Here is a 20431-nt window from a genome sequence, read left to right as displayed (position 1 = left end):
TGATTCAAGGGAGGCTGAATTACTCCTTGGATTTTCATTAATATATTCATTTTTTGCTAAATTGTCGTAACCGCCCTGCCTCTCATAGATGTGCATCACTGTCTCTGTGATCTCCACTCCATTGTTTTCTAACTGGAGGACATTGGCTACCACTTCTGATTGGATGGAGGGGTGCAATGCTTTATTGGTATCCCGAGCTGATGCAGTTCTCCGCGGGTGTGGGACAGGTCTGTTGCTGGTGCTGCTACTGCTGCTGGTGGTGTTGTGTCTGACCACACAGCACGCCTCAGTCACCTCTGCTTCGGCTGTCTTCTCTGTGTATGAATGCCGCCCTATGGTGCTCTCTCGAACCCCTGACTCCGTTACCGTTTTGATGCTCTCTACCGATGTGTTTGTTCTAACATGATGAGGACCGGGCGTTGAGTTGCGCTTGAAACCTGATTTTGTTCTTTCTGATTCTGTGGAAGGATAACTTTCACATGCTCTCTCGTCACCGAAGCCAACATTGTTTCCATTTGCCACAGGTTGGTTTTCTTCATTGGCTGCATCATGGCAGCTGCTAGAAGAATCGTTGTCCATGACGTTGTTTGAGTCAGGCAAGCTTAAGCCTGTCCCAGACCTCGAGGCACAAGCTGTCCTGCTGTTAAGGCTGCTGCGGCTAAGCGTTGTTGTCCAGTGGAGAAGCTCCTCTTCCTTGATGGTCAGACGGACCTTCATCTCCACTGTCATGCTTCCATCTTGGTTCACACGGAAGGACTTCTCAATATCCTCATCTTGTGGCATGATGCAGGAGCGGGGTGGCTCCTGTGTCTCCATATCCATGTTTGTGTGGTTTCCATCGGGGTCTGTTTCTAGTGATCCATTGTGGGGATGTTGGTGAGTGTGAATGCCTCCATTCAGAGACTTGTTTATCTGATCAGCCATATATCTCTCTGAAGATAAGGAGAAGTTCCTGGAGCCCCTTCCGCTTGAGTGGGGTTTGTTTTCATCTTCATTTGAAGGCATTTAATATTGCAAGGTTTCAGAGTGAGAGAGTCAGAGAGAGAGTCAGAGAGAGAGTTAGAGTGCGAGAGAGAGAGAGAGAGAGTACATGAGAGAGAGAGAATTAGGTGTTAGTAGATCAAATAAAATAAAGACAATGATAAAGAAATATGTTTTTGGTGTAGTGTTTATAGCATATCAATAGAGCAGATGAATAGATACTTACAAGCCAAAGGCTGAAAGCTAGCTGGTTCTGCTGCATCTGAGTTACCAGACTGTGACATGTAGGCTATTGTATGGACATTGTATTTGGACGAGGTTTGTGTATTGTAGTTTCCCAATCGAAACGGTTCATTGCCTGCAGCTACAATAACTCCAGAACACAAAATAAGAGCAGCAAGCCCATCAACCTAAAGGAGGGAGAATATTCAAAGTTTAGTAACAATTTCATTAAGATGGTAATGTTAGTTCCATGAAGTGAACGGAAGCACACATTTGGTCTAAAGCCTATTGAACTTTCTAATTTAGCTACAGGGTAATCTGGAAAGAGCAGAGATCAGGCATGATGAAGCACTGAGCTGCATTAGAAACCCTGGGTGTTGTGGACATATGGAGGAGAGGATTACAGAGTTCACACAGCAGGGTGCAGTCTTTGTAGCACTTCTTAGCACTTCCAAGGACATATGTAAGTATAGCATCAAACTGTACCCTAAACTTCTTTAAAATGTCTTGGAAGGAGAAATGTAATCTTTCCGCATAATGTTTTCCCCTTTTACGCTATACATCGCTATACATTATTTTCATTTGACCTTAATCTCAGTCATTTAAATGGACACAGAAATGCATATGTTTATCACTGTGTTTTGTAGTGTTGCACCCAACATAATATGAAATGGTATAGTATTTTTATGGTTTAATAGATGGTAGCTGGAAGATCTTAAAACCTCAAAAGTTGGAGATCTCATTGTGAGATCCGTTACATTAAGTAAGCAAAATCCAATATATGGTCTATCGAGCATTTAAAAGTTAAGTAGGTCAAAATGAAAACAAAACAATGCATAGGTATCACACTGAAAATATCTATTTTCGGCCTACGTAGCGTGAATACGCTGGGTGACATTGACCAAATATTCCCTTATTAGGTTTCCCCTGACAAAATACTTCAGAATGACACATTAATATGAGAAAATTTCAAAAAAATGACATAGGTAACATAAATTAATCAGATTTCAGACAAAAGGAACAGGAGAAGCAGAGCAGGAACACTTACCCTTCTGCCATCGCTGGAGTAAAGCTTCAGAACAGGAAACTGCATGACCTGAGAGAGGTAATCCAACAGAGCGTCAAACGTCGGCGCTGTTCTCTTCTGCAGCAGCACCGTGCGCTTCACCGTGCTGTCCCTGTTCTTCACCACCACCAGCCTCTTGGGGGTCCGTACCGAGACCCTTCTGCCGATCTTGTCGGCCCTGTCGGGGCCCTCGTTCCGCCTGCCGTAGCTTCGCCGACCGGTGCTCGGAGGCCTGGTGGTGTTCCACGGTACCTTCCGCCGATGGACCACGTCCAGGTTTAGAGGCTTGACGCGCCTCCGGTCCGAACACACGTACGACCCGCCGTCGTGCAGATCCTCCAGGCCCCGGACCGAGTGGGTTCCCCGGGGGGTGCTGATGGTCCGGACCCCGAAGGGCAGAGGCACTTTTTTGGAGAGGGCGTCCAGAAGGGCATCGAAGGTCTTGAAGGTCCTGCCGTTGACGACCATGCGATGCCCGCCGAACTTGGGGTCCCCGCTCTTGTAGAAGCACACTCGCTTGGAGGCGGAGGGGTCGGGGATGGGCTGTAAGGGTCTGGAGATCAGGCTCTGCACACTCACAGAAGACTCCCTCTGGGTGAGGGAGTCAAGTTGGGACGCGTTGCTCATGTTTTCCTGGGGAGGAAGCTGTAGGAAACAGAGAAGGGCATTAGGGGTAGTCTAGCATAAAGCCTTGGTCAAAATGTAACTATCTCTAGGTTAAGATTGTAAGTATGTGTACATTGTGTTCACCTTGATTAAACTCCTTGTGTATCATTACTCTACTTATCCTCAGACAAGGTCAAAAATAGTACATTTCTTTATTCACCTAAATTACATTTATTATTTTAATGATTATTATGTTCTTCATCCGAGGTGCAGGCTATAGCATATGCTAGTGGTACATAGCTGGATTGGCTACATAACAGACACGACACTGGAGCCGGAATATAGTTTAATGACTGTTTGAACGCTGTTGTAACTTGTTGCTGTATATTGATTATTTATATTGGGGATCTGTTCAGTGTACTACTTGTCAGTCAAGGAAAACAGAGCTACTTTGCAGCAGTTGGAATTATCATACATCTTTGCTACAGGCCTATAGATCCAGTTAGCATGTTGTAGATAAGATCCAATCTTTATTTTGCAAATGAAAAACAAGATGATGGAATAACAGACTTTAAAGGACAATAAAGTTGTCTTACCGTAGCTTCCATTTTCCTAGAATTGTAACCATGAAGACTGGAGAAAGATGGACTCCGGTACACGCTGTGAGTTGGGAAAAGCTCCTGAGCTGCAAGAGTGGCTATTTTAGGACATGCAACACCATGGCCAATTTGCTTAATCTTTACCAACAGTTAATCAGCATATCGGGATAGAATACCACCGGTGTGAGGAATAAAAACAATAATCCAGCAGTCATTTCGATTAATCAATTGTGCTTTCCACATAAATATTGTCCGTCTCACACTGTTATGCATGTGTTGTATACTTTTTTTTTATGATTCAAATGGTTTTACTAGTATATCGGGTTTAACTATTAATATTTACTATTATTTGGTGGTAACTATTTATATTCATGGGATTCAAATTTGTATTAAATACAGCAATGTGCCCAGACATTTTGTTGTTTTAATTGATAGAGGAATTAAAATAAATGGCTACATTTGAGAGAAGTAAAAAGACTGATCAGGTGATAGTAAGAAATTAGCAAATGGGCCTGAAAGTTGAGTGTCAGACATAAGCAATCTGTGTCTATTGCCGCCTGCTCTACAGATGAAGACTGTTCACACTGCTTGTATTTTGCTGGGAGCTCCGTAATCAGATATGATTAGTCTGGGCCTAATAGGGATTAGGTGAGAGGTCTTGGCGTATCTGCTGACCACATGAGGCACAGCCACACAGGGTTTTAAGAGAGCACTTTTCTCCGCTGCAGGTTTTCTGAAATCCTTCTGCTAGATTTCGACAGAGACACAGGCAGGCTTGATGTAAGGAGGTCATCTATTTAAGCATAGGCTACCCCCGCACAATTATTTTGTTTTGCTACACCTTGTTTTGCCATGATAGGTATTTGGAAAATCGGGACTGATACAACCTTCCGTATTGTGTCCAGATCTACTTTATACAGTATGGTCCACACTCAAAATAAATGAATTGCCAAATCAAACAACGATATGACAACAAGTGTGTTATAACAAATAAACCAATATGTTATAAATGACGTGTGTTATAATTTTTCTCATTGCATAGGCCTATGTAAAAACCTCTATATATATATGTGTGTGTAACCCATTTACTGTGGGTTACACACCAGTGACAGTCATTAACAGTTGTTTGTGACTTGGACTGGGTAATAATGCCTATGTAACACTGAGGGATTTAAGGAGTTAAAATAGGCCTACAGAGGTAACACACAAGATGGCTCTAGAGGGGAGACAATTCATTGATTTTTTGTGATATAGTACTATGTGTAGTTATTTGACCTAGGCCATATGAAATGTATATGGGTTTATGTGTAAGTTTGTAGGCTACAGATTCTTTGTAAGCTTATGTACATTGAGATGTAGTTTACATGTTGTTGTTGTTGTTGTTGTTGTTGTTGTTGTTGTTATGTGAACTTGCTTATTTACTGTTATAACAAGATGCAGTGTGTGCCTCTCTTATGAATCATTTATGCAATATCCCTTCTTCGAACAATTAATATGCATGGAATATGATTAAATTAAGTGATACATTGTGCGATAGTTTCATGACGACATGAAATAGGACAGAGGAGTCTTTGAACTAAATCAATATTGGGGTGGACCTTTGTAAAAAAAACAACAACATAAAAACACCTGGGTTGGGTCAACTTCGCAATGTCAACCAATTCCAATTTAATACGCGACAACAGGAAACAGAGAAACGGAGCCGTTCAGTAGAAAGTACATAAATGACTGCAACGCCATCTAACGACGTAGTCAGCGTTGTGTCCACAGAGTGCGTCCATCATCACATGGGGATGGTGGGAGTCATGTGCAGGGGACGACTTCAATCATACAATACATATTTACACTTCTGCTTGCTTGGTTGATGTGGGTAATGCAGCAGGTTCCAGCCAAACGATCACTATCAGAACCAGAAGGGCGAATGCATCCTTTCGTCGTGTGTTGATTAACCTTCCCTTGACTTCGTGCATCGACTAGTCAGGTCTGGTATACAACCGTGGTGGGTCGGTGTGCCGTGCGCCAAGCAGTCGCCGCTGGCTCGTTTTTTTTTTAGTGGCGTGCTCTTTGTCGCTATATTTTCTTTTCATCTGGTACTAATTTGAAGTTTTCCCGAACGATTCCGCCATGGGGAAAAAAGAAGAGGAGGAAATTATCCGGATTGCGAAGAAAATGGATAAAATGGCGCAGAAGAAGAGCGGGGTGAGATGCAGTGTGTGCGCGCTTACCTGCTCGATCAGCCGTCCCGGCGGATGTTGTTGTGTTAGCATCGGGGCTTTTGCATTGCAAATGTTTGCTGCAAAGATTAGTGTTGTGTGTGTGTGTGGGATTGTAAGTGGAGCGCTTGATGTGTCCCAAATGTGTCTCCTATGATGCACAGTATTTTTCATTATAAAATAAAGGATTATTCCCAGCTGTTTTGATATAACTTGCCTGGCTGACTTGTAGCTAGCTGCTAGCCCTGTCAAAGTGGCTAGATGGTCACTGAGCCTTATTTAGCTTGTCCTCGATTTAGCTGACCTGCCCGGGTTAGTTGAGTGGACAGGCGACCCATGCATTCTTATTCATTTTGATTGCATTCATGTTTTTTCGTCCTTGTTTTCGTGCAGCAACAAATGTATTACAGGGTTGTAGAGTAACAATTGTTTAAATATCTAAGCTGAGCTTTAGATGTGTGAGTAATCAGTTAGCCATAAAAGCTAGCAGTAACTTTGAATGGCACTTTAAACGTGATACAGATTTTTTTTTTACTTCGTTTAAGTAAATGCATTTACAACATACATTATATTGTTGCGCTAATCTGTGGGCTTTTCATATCGAACTAGCAGGTTCTCCCTACTAAATGTCCTTCCACTTCTAGTCTGGAGCACTGGACCTGCTCAAAGAGCTCCGCAGTGTCCCCATGACTCTGGAACTACTTCAGGTATCTCATGCATCTTATTGACATGACGTATGTCTTTGAGCCTCACATATGACCCAGAAAGTAATGACTTGGTAATAAGGTGATTACAATGTTTTGCTCAACATTTTAGTTTAAACATGGATATTCTCTTCCATCATTCCTGCACCAGGCACCGTTGCCTGTTAATTCATGTTGATGCACCTGGCCACCAACTCGCGGTAGTTTATATATTGATCAGTGGACAAGAGATGAACAGACCAGCCATATATATATATAAGTCAAATGATGTTGGGCCAAACATTGACACAATTTTATTGAATGTCTGTCTACAGTCGACGAGAATCGGAATGTCTGTCAACGCCATCCGCAAGCAAAGCACAGACGACGAGGTGACCTCCCTCGCCAAGTCTCTAATCAAGTCCTGGAAGAAGCTCTTGGGTGAGTGTAGCTTCCCTGTTAATGTGGTTAACGTGTTTGCACGAGATTACAAATGGACAGTCAGTGATTAACGAAATGTGTGAAGTTGACGTGGTGCTTCTGTTATTTTTGACTTGCCACAGACGAACCTGGAGGTGGAGACAAATCCTCCGAGGACAAACGGAAAGAACAAAACTCACCTGTTATGTCTCCATCACAGGGCAGCCCAGAGGCAAAAGAAGAAAGGTGAGGAGATGTTAAAACTGAACTCATGAGCAGCAATGTTCAGAAACATAAAGCTTTTTAACAATACCGTTGCTCTTCACAGTCAGTTGATTAGGGCCCCCGAATAAGGAATGTCTTCCTCCATTCCAGCTCCAGCAGTAACTCCAGCAGCAAGTGCGATCCGGTCGACATGGCGTCCAACTCACTCATCAACACCTTCCCTCGGGCCCCCGGTACCTCTGACTCAGTCAGGATCAAGTGCAGGAACTTGCTGACCGCTGCACTGCAGACGGGGGGTAAGACCTGTTTCTCCGTGTTATAATTGGTATTAAAACACTTATATTCGCTGCTGTTATTTGTGGCTTCATGCGTCACCTCTGCTGGATGAGTGTGGGAGTAGTTGTTACATTTTGACCTTTTTGTTTTTCAGAGGACCATATTGCCATTGGCTCTGATTGTGATGAGCTTGGAGCACAGATTGAGGAATATATCCTTTGTAGTAATTGTCAGCTGAATGACAATTTTTTTGTTTTTGTTTATTTAAAAAAAAACCAACACCATTGACTATGGTGCTGCGCAGTAGCACACGCATGTTTTTTTTTCCTGGAATCCAAAGCCTTCGTCTCATAAATAGCTGATGGCTTTTATTTATTTTTTGGTCCGTGTCCGTACCCCAAACATGACGACAACAGCCCATAGGGTTGCACGCCTCTCATTCATACTACTTCCCGGGAGGGAAAACCGTACCCGGCGTAAATCCCTTGACACAGCCCCCCCCTCCCCCATCTGCACGCATCTTCCAAGAGTTCAAGAACACGGACATGAAATACAAGAACCGCGTGCGGAGCCGGATCTCCAACCTGAAAGACGTGAAGAACCCCAACCTGAGGAGAACGGTGCTGTGTGGCAATGTGTCGCCCGAGCGCATGGCCGGCATGAGTGCAGAGGTGCGTTAGTGACGTAAGACGTACCACCCAAAGCCCCGCAGAGTTTGGTTCAAATTATTTGATTTGATTTTTTATAGATATGTGTGAAATAAATGTAATTAATCAAAAGTTTTGCGTCAAAAATGCCGAAGTCAGATAGATGACTTGGGGTAGATAGTGATTATTGAATGTGAGAAGCACTCTGATTGGCTTAGGATACAACCAATGAGGCACAGTGAATCAGCAGAATTGGGAGAGTAGTTAGGTTGGACATCACAATTTGGCCAAAATATGACACTGGAAATTATGCTATGAGGCAAACGATTTATAGATGAGCTGTATTGAACATTCGAACTCCTTTCTTTTCAAACTCTGCAGTATTCAAAAACAACAATTCTCGAGTCACTTTTTATTTTTGTCTTCAGGAAATGGCCAGCGACGAGCTACGAGAGATGAGGAAGAACTTGACCAAAGAGGCGGTGCGGGACCACCAGATGTCCACCACTGGAGGCACTCAGACCGACCTGTTCACCTGTGGCAAGTGCAAGGGGAAGAGATGCACCTACACGCAGGTACGGGGGGGTGGCTGTTTCTCCTTCAGATGCAATGGGTTACTGGGCAACGCCTTCGGTTGTCAAGTCTCCACAGACCACTAAGGGGCTGTTTGATCTTTGGTATTTAATTGTATTGGATAGTTTTATGTTTTATGTAGTTTTTTTTGTGCTCTGGATCAAGAGGAAGATGTCACGTCGTTTGTATTGCCTCCAGAGTGTAAGCTGCGTTCATTGATGAGGATTGTCTCTTTCAAACTCGGACATCCGCAGGTCCAGACCCGCAGCGCTGATGAGCCGATGACCACCTTCGTCTTTTGCAACGATTGCGGAAGCAGATGGAAGGTATGTTGCTCATGACGGACCTGCTGTAGCATCCGAGGTCTGGAGGTTATGTTAAGGCGGTGGACGAAAGGGTCTAAAAACATCACTGAGGGATGTCTGCACTTCACAACTTCCAAACATTGTGTCAGGGAAATGGCAAAAACAACTGTCCCATTTCAGGACATTGCAATGGTTTAACACTTAATTAAGTAGTTATAAGTAAATGAAAAAATTCTGTTCTTCTAAAAGCCTCAATGAAGTTTACCTCTTTATATAGCGAAAGTATAGGACGCTGGTTGGGTGTAGTCATTCATCACAACAGCGGCCATGGCAAACAGATGGGCCAGCATTCAGTTGGGCACCTCGCTCCTTACACTATCAGGGCCATCGAGAAATAAGTGAGGGCCATCCTGGGAGCACAAGTGTGCGACTACAGAGTTGTGACTTGTGTCTCGTGAAGAGCAACAGTTGACTTCGGTTATGTGGAATCAGAAAGATATTCATTTTTGCTCCAAACCCAAGTAACCGAATGGGGCCCTTGAAGTCCTACAAATCATTAAAAATTGGATTGTATCTGTATCAAATGAATTCCTACTTTGCTCTGATTTAACATGTCCGGTTAAGGACGGATTAAATCTGTTTGCATGTGGACCAATGCTTCATGGCACGAATTGTGTATTGTATGATGTATTGTTTTAGCTGTGTGTCTTCTTGGCAGTGCCTGCCTTCCTTGTTTTTACTTTCTCATATCCGTCTTTACTTACTTAATTCATGTTTCCTGCTGAATAGCTGAACCTCTGCTCTAACACGTTAATTCTGTTTATTTTCTAGTTCTGCTGAATATGCAAGCAAGCTCCTTGGCGTTTGGAAGTAGCAAAGAACCTTGACAAGGATTGTGGCTTTCTGCAACAGATCTGAACTTTGTGGTACTTGGTGCATAAGTCACCATATACACCACTATTTTTATTTGAATATATTGTTTATACGTGCATTTTATTGTCTAGCGCCCCCAAAACACTCAAACTCTTCTACTTGTTTTTAGCTATTTTTCACTGTTAAACTGTACACAGTCGATTTTAGCAGCAGTATCTTTTTTATGTAGTTTCAACTTTTTTTTATTGACATATAAATTACATTTACTACTGTTTCGCTCTCCCCTCACAAGGATGTTTTATTTAATGCCAATAACAACTTTAATCCATTTGATTAAAAAAAAACATTTCCTAACTCCTCTATTATGCGGTTTCAGTTCTTATGTGTGGCCGCCTGCTTGCCCTCTTTCATGCCTGTTTTACTACTTGTGTATTCATGAATGTTAACATCCATGTTAACATCTATCAATAAAATGTACTTAATGTAGGATTTCCCTCCATGTACGGTCAAACCTTATGTTGAAAGAGAATGCAGATTAACCTGTTTTGTACTATTACAGTATGTCAGATATTTCAGGCATGGATGGAACTATGGATATATATCCTGTTTGGTACCATTACAATTATAATGTTCTTATTGGTATTCTTATAATGGAAGGTGAACATTTGCTATTATAGTAGCCTAAAGGATTTTTTCCCACTTCCACAAGGTCTTCCAATCTTAACTTAAAAACCTGTACGGAGTATTATCAATATGTATTTCCCATCCAGATAGTATATTGGCTTAATGGGATAATTCAAACTGAACCAAGTCACATTTCAGCCTGCCTTTACTACTATTTTCATTTGTGCGTAAAAGGAGTGGTTTTATTTTGCTCTTTCTCCTTCTGGGAGGTGCCCAGGGATTATGATTCATTGGGCATGTGTCAAATTCAGGCCTCACTTCAGCAACTGTTGAGAGATTTGGATCTTCCCATTGGTTTACTGAAATGCTTGCCACTTGTGAAAAAGCTTGAGGATGCTGTCATCGTTACCATAGAAAATAAGGATTACGGATTTAAACAATGATTTCTTATTGCCATCGTTTTGCACATAAAGGTTGATTATATTGAGTAGTAATGAAATAGCATTTCATAATCCGTAAAATTATTGTGCTTTATTTTATCTTTAAAGAATCCAAATGCCCACAAGTCATTGTTTTCTTGGAGAGTGAACAGGAAAAAAAAAACTAAACCATATACTGTAAACATTCACATTATTATTTTTTTAAAATGTATTCTTCAGTAAACTTACCGCAAAATAACACATTTCATATAGTAAACAGAAGAGATGACATTTATAGGCAGTATCACTCCAAACCGTTGGCTTAGATTGCGTTTGAGGTTGATCTACGTGGTGTCCATCAGCTCAAATTGCACAAATCAAGTAAAAGTTTCAACTCTAAGACAGTCACCGTGAATCACAGGTGGGCAGACAATTTCCGATCAACCTCCCGTATCCCTTGCCCTCTTGTTTGTCCTTGATAAACAAAGGCGTGTGTTGTCATTAGCCACCACCTTACTATGATGCACTACCAAAGTAGACTGATGTGTCCATGACTAAGGAATCAACACACAACACATGCAAAAACACTAAAATAAAAATTTGGCCAATGAGAAGGACAGTTCCTTGTTACGGACTTAAGAGTGCTCCAGTAACCATCCATATGGCAATTGTTTGAAGAGAGAACAAAATAAAAGGAAAACGTTGCCAATGAGAAAGATTTCACAAAATCGAATGTCAAGGCACTTCCTCATGTGAGGATCTTGTCTTTGTGTGACATGTTTGTGAGGCAACCAAAATAATTCAACTAAAACAAGCAAAATAAGTACTTACCACTTGGCAACTCCAATTTAAGTGGATAAAAGCGTTTCTATTGAATGTATAAACACAGTTTACATGGTAGCTTTGGTGTCACTGCCGAGCAAGCCTGACCCTTGTTGAAATCCGACACTGCAACCAACTGCCTGATACAACAGAGAGAAGTGAAATATCTATTATTGTGGAGCCTTCACCTTAAGCTTAAGTCTGCACAGTCATCATCAAAATTGGCCAGTCATACAACAGTTTATCCGACCATTTTTTTCCACTATTTGCAAACTAACACTTCAAAATGAATGTACTTGCTGGTATTTCAGTGTTGGCAATCGATGACAACAAAACACAATACTGTACAGATAGAAATACCTCATCCGCGCTAATGTTGAACTATGTTAGATAAGCACTTGCTTTAACCTCTGAAGAAATGCTTTTAAATAAATACATTTGGACCAAACCACTCTTTTGCATTGAAATAGTCTGACATGAGATAAGATTGAAATAACAGAAGCAAATTGCCCCAGGTGGCAGTTAGGAGCTAGGATTGACCTTGTTTTCACTTTCTGTTACATCACCAGCTGACTACTGTTCACAAAGAGGTACTCACGTCATACAAATGAACTGGAGTTGCCAAGTCAATAATGTCCCGTGTACCAAGGTGTGAGGCTTGCCAACAGAAACAGGGTGAAAGCATGTTAAACCACCCAGCACCCTGCAAAGCTGCCTACAAGTATAGCTAACGAGTAGCCTTTGACTGAGCTTTGATTTTCATACGCAGTAAATATAAACAGGCATTTCCCCCACAAAATACCCACAATTCCCCCTTTTTTCTCTATTTACAAACTCATCAATATATATATAGTCTACAGTAGGAATAATCATTTGCCCCGCCGAAACCATCATACAAACAACAACAAACCGTTTTTAAAAAACAAAAACAAACATTTTTGAATCACAAATAAAATAGGTTATTTCTATCAACGAGAAAAAGACGAAAAAAGAAAGAGAGAATGTATTTGTGTTCCTTTGGAGTGTTGTTACGCTATGTTGATCCGGTAGCAGTACTTCTGTAAGGTCGAGCCCTAGGGAGAATCTGAGACCTGAGTGTCTTCCGCCAGGTGCAGATCATGACAGCGCTGATATCCGGGTTCGGTCTCGAGTCCGAGGCCCCCAGTTCAAGTGGTCCTACACTGAAGATACAAAGGAAAAAAATATAGATAGGGTCGGGGGTGGTGGTGGTGGGTGGAGGTGTGGTGGAGGTGTGAGGGGGAGGGGGGGGGAAGAGGTTTGTGAATCGATTTTGAGAACAGGTCACAGGTCACATCGTCGGCCTAAGATTCGGGGGACTGTTCTGAGAGGGTTTTGAGCAGGTTTCTGTAGGCCGGGGAGTTCATGTAGCGCGGGTACGAGTCTCTTTGCATTAGCGTGTAGATCTGCAGCTGAGCGTCGTCAAACGTGTGGATGGAGGGCTCCAGCATGTTCTTGTTGATCACCTCGCGCACGCGGGAGTCCAGGCTCACCTGGAGGAGGGGGAAATGAAATTAGACACACAGACTCTGAAACACGCGCTTTCCTGTTTCCTGTGTTTACAGCGTTTCCTGTTTGCTGCCAAAGGATAAGATGGCTAAGGGTGATTAGATCTCATCCGTCCCCCCTTTTATCTAACGGGACTTACAGGATTTGGATGATATTATTAATGTAATTATAACATAATAATTATAACTTAGTTTTCCCAGAGCAGGTAGGGATTAGGGTATCTCCCCTAGGGAGGTAGGCTGTGGACATTGTGAGATCGAACACAGAACTGACCAGATGTCAAAAAGCTCTACACAATCTCAAAAAGATTCTTCGGAACTAGTGTTTTTTAAATGTGCAACTCTTGTACGAGCCCAATTTGAAACGCAGATCCCAGACCTCCTTGGGTGACAGAATGGAGATGTAGTCCTCGTAGATGACACGGGCCTTCTCCTCGATGGCCGTCTTATTGGTCTCCTTGGTGAACTCCTCGCACGCCATCCAGAACAGCATGTTCTCCTCGCTGAACTCGGTGCGGAGGAACAGGCGGAAGGCGGCTCTCCCCACAGGGCAGCCCATCAGCTTGTCAAAGGACTGCCCCCACGTGTGCACCTCGTCCAGCGTCGGCGTCGGACTGCGGACACCATACAAGACGGCAAATGGTTCGGGGGGGGGGGAGTGATTGGGTTAGAAGGGATACTCTGGCGATCATGCGGTAGCAGCGTGTTTGGTTCGGTTTCGATCCCCGACAGACCTTTCTTCGCAGTCTGCGGTCCCTTCCTTGACATCGTGGGAAGCCTTCCGATTCCTTTCTTCTCGGTCTTCGTTCCTAGCAGGGGGTCAAAGCGGACGTGTAAGGAACAAATGGGATTCAGACTTGAGAATATTATTGTGGGGATTGGGTCAATGGTGTCTGTGAGGTGTATCTATGTATACGTGTGCATGTATGTGTCTTGCATGCACCCACTGAAACACACACATACACACAAAAGAACCCCCACACACAACCACACACAGACAGCCCCCCCCCACACACACCCCCCCCCACACACACACACACACAAGCACAAATCGTCACCCCCACAAAAAACCCTATGTAGAATCATTCCAGAATAGGAGACCTGATTCATCGCCTGTAGCTAGACGCCACCTGCTCTGCTGAGCCCATCAAGCCCTACACTAAGGTTGCCTGTGTTGGGTAGCGGGTGAAGAACATACCAGGAGCAGCTACAGCAGCAGCACCAGCAGAAACAACAGGCATTGGAGCCCCGAGGGTTGGCCTGGCCCGGCTGGCCCTGCTGGGCTGGCCCGGCGCCCCCCGCCGCCGTCTCCTGCTGCACCGACATCTGCCTCTTTCGCATCTCCATCCGCTCTGAACCCATGGGCTGCAGGGAGAGGGACAGCCAACACTGAAGACCCGCACACACACATACACACACACAGTACAGGACGGCCACACTCTCCGAGGCCTGACCTTCAGTATGATGTGGATTTCATTTAGATTGAGAGTGTCGTCCAAATGAACCAAAGCGATGGCCAAAATTAAACAAAAATACCGAAACAATATTTTTGTGGGGCAAAATGTACCTGTTACGGATGACGGTTACAGCAGTATGAGAAACTAGATAGACCGAGCCAATCACGTGATACGGATTTGGAAATATATGTATATCTCTTGTGTCAGTCTGCAGTATCCAGCCGGTTTTTTATGGCATGGTCATGGTAAGTAAGTGGTTGTCAGTCAGGCTGAATATATTCTCTGGTCAGCAGTAGTGTGGGTTTTTTTGTGTGTGCGTGTGTGTGTGTGTGTGCATGAGTGTGCATGTGTGTGTGTGTGTGTGTGTGTGTGTGTGCGTGTACGTGCATATGTGTGTGTGTGCGTGTGTGCTTGTGTGTGTGTGTGTGTGTGTGTGTGCTGGCATGCCCAGAGGACATGTTGTGATGGAATGCATGGCTCCTGTCAGGGAGGCAGGAATCATCTGGTGTTCCAAGGACCCCTGCTGTGACACATCCCAGCATCAAGCAATTCATAAAGTTATTTAACCAAGAGGGACGAACAGATGGCATCTGTAGCGAGTCGAGAGGGAACAGATCACAGGGGCTGGTTTCAGAGGCCTTCTTGGTTAATGGCTCAGGAATTTCAACTCAAATATCTATTCAGGGAACCCCCTTGAGATGCCTTACACGTTTAAAGATGTTGCCAAAAATATATTCAGCTATGATATGCTATATATCTTTTGTATATAATAAAAAAAATACTATTGTTTTATGATTCTCGTATGGATGGGTCCATGCACCTTTAAGCCCTTTGCAATTCTGACTACTGTTGTTTAAATGTAGCAAGCCATTAATCACATTATCCTCTTTTATAACTGCATCGAGCAGGGCTGGTAAGGCCTCAAAGACATAAAGACTGGCAATGCACACAGAACATCTTCAAGCCTGCATGCTTCGAACGTATAGCTGCTGTAGTCGCTAAGTATAGCGAGCAACAACCGCTGGCAAAGCCCATCTGATCATTTATGTAACAAAGCTCTACGCGGTCAACCCACGGCGTGATTAGACTACTACCTGACACAAGAAACGATGCTTTAAAAATGTCAGAAGATTGGGCGGATGGGGGGAGGGAGGGGGGGGGGGGGGGGGGGGGGGGGGCTAGAGGCGCAGCTTGTGAATCTATAACCGCAGCATCGCTCCATCAGTCTCTCAGTGAATTCAACATAAATTGGTGCGGTGCTAAAAATGGACGGACGTGATTCGTATTATGACATTTTTTTCTAGCAGAGCAGGGTTGGTTGAACAGATCGTACGCGTCTAACGAAATGCATTATTTTACACGTTAGGTGTCGGATGCTGTCCTCAACAGCTTTAGACGATGAAATGGGGGGGGGGGTATCCATTTAGAAGATAAAACATATCAGAAAACCAATAACGATCATAATGGATCCATCGAAATAAAGCCATATAATAACACGGTAAATTACAGGGTCCCTCTTCAGTTCACAAATGCAACAAAAAAACAACAACAACAACATCATTGCCCTTATAGGATAAGCTATACTCGCATCACATCAAGGAAAAGTGGGACCGTGTGAAGAAGAAGCAGCACACAGCTTCATCATCACCCCCTGGACGACCACCGAAAAGACACAGCCTCGATCTGTTTCAAAGCCCCCACTGTACGCTACGGCAAGGTAGAGACATGACACACAACGCCATCAAACGCGCCTGACACACACCGCCCGTCAAATATCACACCAGTTGGCGACTAATACTCACAAATTCACCATGTATGCCCAAAGTGAAGAGGTAATTCTTTGCCTTGATTACATCCGTTGGCACATAGGGTTTTTTTTCCCAACCGGCTGCTCCATGTGAGTACGCATGCGTCTTCTCCAAGTAGTAGCCCGGTGGAAGCGTAAACCCCCTCTGTCATGGATTTACTGTGAGGCTCACTGTAGCTCCTCTGCCTCTCTCTGCGTTCAATCGACTATTGGCCTGCACAATGCACCGTTCTCTAGCGAGCAGGGGAAATGCATGGACTAGCCTGTATTCTTGGCGTTACAACATGTTGGCCCTATTTGCAGTCGTTTCCACCAAGTAGGCTACTCGTTAGACAAAATGTAGAAGGAATTTGGGAAATGCAATGGTTCATCCGAGCTTCTTTCGATTGAAATTCCACCTGTAAGCTGTGCGCTGTCCCTGGTCCTGAAACAGCCAACGCGTCATAACAGCTTTATTTTCGTTAATAGTCCCTGTTATGTAGGCCAATAAAACCTATAAACCCTGATTTCGGAAAGTTTACTGGTTGCATGGGTTAAGAAAAGGTATTATGCTCCTATGAAGATACAGTGCTCTGGATGATTTACATTTACATAACTAAGTATAAAATAAATTCATTCGATTTGTTTATCGGCGTCAGCCGTCCCTCAAAATTTTCAAAAAATTCGGTAGACCTAAGGAAGAAAATAAGGATGATTACAGAAATAATGAAAAAAGTAAATAAAGCATGAATCGGGTTTTTCGAAGGTCATTGCTCTATGATAATTCAAATTAACACGTCGAAACATTGTTACATTGATATGTTTCATAATTTAAATATAGCCTTCAGTTCACACGTAGTTTGTGTACCAAATTATTATGTATGTTCATATATATATATATATATATATAGGTCTATATTTTTTTCTCTCTGTCTGTCTGTATTTCGATCTGTGTGTTAATCTAGCTATCTATTTTTGAGCATAGCTGTGTATAGGTCTCTACTGTATGTAAACACCAGATGGCAGTCTGTACAGTCTGTCCATCGATTTATCTCATAGATATCCTAAACTCTGACAACAGTTTCCCCAATAAACACAATAAAGTACAACAGAGTACACACTTAGTTTGATGCAACAATGCATTTAAAGAAGCATCTGAATTATAAAAGGATTGCTCATACAGGCAGGGAAGCGTTAATAATAATGCAAAAAAAAAGAATGAAAACTACATATTTGACGAGTTTCATAAAGTGAACTTCTATTCATTGTTTTTGGGTCATTAAGTCTTTCTAAGTGACCGCTCAACTGGGGCATGCCCTGCAAATCATTTATGTCCTGTGCTCCCCCCATCCCCCCACCCTGGTCCCCAAGGGGAAAGAACATGTGACTTACTCCATAGCACTTCATTTAACACCTTCCCCTGTGTTACTGTTACGCAACACGGCCCTAGCAACAGCAGTGTCAGATTGACATGCCCATGCCGATGAAAATGAATGTTGTGGTGATTAGAACACTTTATTTTTTCTTTTACTCCCAAATCAAATAAGCCAGTGGAGATGTGCGTAGATAGCCTAAACAAGGTTGCATGGGACACCGAGGGAAACAATTGATCGACAAGATGGAAGATGGATGGATGATTTAAAAATCAGCCCTTCTCATCGATCTCTGGGTTCAAAGAAGTGTCATAGGAGGGAGAACCACTGTGTGTCTGTGTGTGTGTGTGTGTGTGCGTTTGTGTCTGTGTCTGTTGCGTGTGTGTGTGTGTGGTGTGCGTGTGTGTGTGTGTGTCTGTTGTCTGTGTGTGTGTGTGTGTGTGTGTGTGTGTGTGTGTGTGTGTGTGTGTGTGTGTGTGTGTGTGTGTGTGTGTGTGTTGCATCACTGCTGATTCACATAGACATGAGATATCAGTCAGATGTGCTGCGACTAGAGAGATGTTTCTGACTAAAACCACCATGTTGTTTTTTCTTACGCAATCATTGATATAAATCTATTTCTGTTGAATGTAAAAATAAAAGTAAATGACTACACTTTACCCATAACGATGACTGTCTTCACTTGCTAACACTTAAATGCAAGTAAGTTTAATGTTAATATTATTTTTCATTATTTATCATTCTTTCCATCACAATTAGTCAATGACGCCATCAGCTCTGTATGGACAGTTTCCCTTTTTTTTCAGTAAATTAATCAATTTGTTGTGCCTCACTTTGCCCTCACTTGCCAATAGTTTTCAGGGGAAGGAGATTTAATACTGGACTAATCAGTGAAATGGTCTTCTGGAACAGAACGGAAAGTGGTGTGTAGCATACTCAACCTCAATGGCATTATCATATATCACAGATACTACTCCATTAAGAAGGCGGAATTTCCTATCAAGGATTTTTTTGCAAGAGATCGAATCAACAAAAACATCTATATTTCTAATTTTACGGAAACAAAATATGACTGTATATTTAACCGTCACAGTACAGTACATCCAACCGTCATCCAAGAAATCTCTATTCTCTAATTGCGTTCATCTTAGACAACTGCGAGAGTTCAAACACACATTTCAATCGTATTCAATATGAGTACATACGGTATGAATAAATACGCAACATTCCCTTCATTTATTTTTGAGATAGGGCTGCTCCTTTAAAAGCCCTGGACAGCACATGAAACTGTTGGTGATAGTGACCTGGTGTGACTCCACTTAACCACCACCCCCCGTCACCACACCTTCCTCCTCCTGTCCTCTCAACTCAGTTGTGGAGGTGGGCGCCTGAATTCACAGCCTGAAGAGACACGCCCTCCTAATCACATCAGAGCTCTGAATGGAAACATGCTTCTCCTTACTACTGCAAGCCATCGGAAATCTTTAGTTATCCATTTAACAATCTGCTGGCACACACTCCCAGCCCATTTCTATTCTTAGTCTACTGTTTAATTTATTAATAGCACCTGGAAGGATTGTTGGGTTTGTTGTCTTGGTTTATAAACAAACCCAAAAAATAAAGCATAGTTAAAGTCAAATTCAAGACAAACCGGGCTTGTCTTTGTGTGATTCATTTTATTACTTGTTATGTCGTAGTACAACATCTTAGTAAACTCACTTTAATCTTCTTAAGCCTTGTACAGACAGGAAGTCTCTAAATAGCTATTTTGGTGCTCAAGATTAAAAAATGGCCGCCCATACAAACAAGTAGCCTGTAATGCAAGTTCAGAAAAAAGCAAGCTAAAATATGAAGTGTCAAGTGTTTGTCAAGTGAGTGATTAACCTTAACAAATACCAACCTCGATTCCCCATTCACACACACACTAGAGTTAGTATTCAATCTCAAAACCTTTTACCCTCACAACTAAAAAGAAAACCCTGATTTGATTTGATCAGCCTGACGGTTCAAAGCTGAACAATGGCTCGGTTGAGAACTTCTACAAGAACCGGGTACTCTGAGTCGCACATGCCGTTACCTCAACGCACACCATCTCCAGCTGCTCGCTGTCATGGTTGGGGTCGCCGCAGCCCCCCGTGGCCTGGTAGCCCTCCCCCCGGCGGCAGGCCTGGGCCAGACCCCGGGCCCTCTGCCACATCAGGGCCCTGGTGCGGCCGATGCCTCGCACGGCTGGCGTGGGCCGGATCTCCCACCGTCGTCGGGCCACCTTAACACTCGGCATGCTCCATCCAGTGCAGGCCCACGTTCCCCCTTCTGCGCGGCGATAGGCCTCTCAGCGAAGCCTGTGTGAGATCATGGGCTGAATGAAGCAAACCCTCCTTCTCTTCTTATTCTTCTCCGTTCCTTCTTCCCTTCCTCCCTTCCCACTTATGTGGTCCCCAGGTCGGTCCTGAAACTCATGGTGCCGAACACACGAGGAACAAGTGGTGATGACCACATGCAGAGCAGCGCGGTCGCAACTGAGCGGTCTGAAGGGGATTAGGACTCGGCACTGTTCACGCTGAATGCAATCCCGATTCCTGCTCACCATCTCACCAGCTTAGGGCAGATTAAGCCCTGAGATCTAGGTGTTGGAGAGAGACGTACAGATATACAGAGAGAAGAAGAGAGTCTATTGTAAGGGCAGTTCAATTGATGCATGTGTTGTGATCATATATATTTGCTATATATAGCAT

The 20431-nt window shown here is 43.3% G+C and overlaps 3 protein-coding genes across 5 annotated transcripts; 1 reads left to right on the top strand and 2 right to left on the bottom strand.

Annotated features, from left to right (window-relative positions):
- Nucleotides 1–1715: 1715 nt before the first annotated feature.
- On the bottom strand, nucleotides 1716–3552 carry LOC115549535 (oxygen-regulated protein 1). The gene is made up of 2 exons (XM_030364801.1): nucleotides 3472–3552; nucleotides 1716–2914 (listed from the first exon to the last, which is right to left on the bottom strand). Exons 1-2 carry the CDS (start codon nucleotides 3481–3483, stop codon nucleotides 2204–2206), a joined length of 723 nt encoding a protein of 240 aa, XP_030220661.1. The 5' UTR covers nucleotides 3484–3552; the 3' UTR covers nucleotides 1716–2203.
- Nucleotides 3553–5227: 1675 nt separating this feature from the next.
- On the top strand, nucleotides 5228–10054 carry tcea1 (transcription elongation factor A (SII), 1). 2 transcript variants are annotated; one of them, XM_030364795.1, is made up of 10 exons: nucleotides 5228–5673; nucleotides 6332–6394; nucleotides 6706–6811; nucleotides 6934–7036; nucleotides 7166–7311; nucleotides 7446–7502; nucleotides 7808–7962; nucleotides 8367–8513; nucleotides 8766–8837; nucleotides 9648–10054. In XM_030364795.1, the coding sequence occupies exons 1-10, from the start codon at nucleotides 5599–5601 to the stop codon at nucleotides 9654–9656; spliced, it is 933 nt and encodes a 310-aa protein (XP_030220655.1). In that variant the 5' UTR covers nucleotides 5228–5598; the 3' UTR covers nucleotides 9657–10054. The 2 variants fall into 2 exon arrangements, with proteins under 2 accessions (XP_030220655.1, XP_030220656.1); XM_030364796.1 differs by lacking the exon at nucleotides 6332–6394 and having other exon boundaries at nucleotides 5245–5673.
- A 770-nt stretch (nucleotides 10055–10824) lies between these two features.
- rgs20 (regulator of G protein signaling 20) lies at nucleotides 10825–20318 on the bottom strand. 2 transcript variants are annotated; one of them, XM_030364798.1, is made up of 5 exons: nucleotides 19774–20318; nucleotides 14279–14445; nucleotides 13815–13889; nucleotides 13460–13694; nucleotides 10825–13065 (listed from the first exon to the last, which is right to left on the bottom strand). In XM_030364798.1, exons 1-5 carry the CDS (start codon nucleotides 19975–19977, stop codon nucleotides 12877–12879), a joined length of 870 nt encoding a protein of 289 aa, XP_030220658.1. In that variant the 5' UTR covers nucleotides 19978–20318; the 3' UTR covers nucleotides 10825–12876. The 2 variants fall into 2 exon arrangements, with proteins under 2 accessions (XP_030220658.1, XP_030220659.1); XM_030364799.1 differs by lacking the exon at nucleotides 19774–20318 and adding an exon at nucleotides 16340–16808.
- Nucleotides 20319–20431: the final 113 nt, after the last annotated feature.

This window comes from Gadus morhua, chromosome 8 (assembly GCF_902167405.1).
Source record: "Gadus morhua chromosome 8, gadMor3.0, whole genome shotgun sequence".
Taxonomy (NCBI): domain Eukaryota; kingdom Metazoa; phylum Chordata; class Actinopteri; order Gadiformes; family Gadidae; genus Gadus; species Gadus morhua.
The sequence above is the reverse complement of the archived record's forward strand: the minus strand, read 5'-3'. Positions and strand labels throughout refer to the sequence as shown.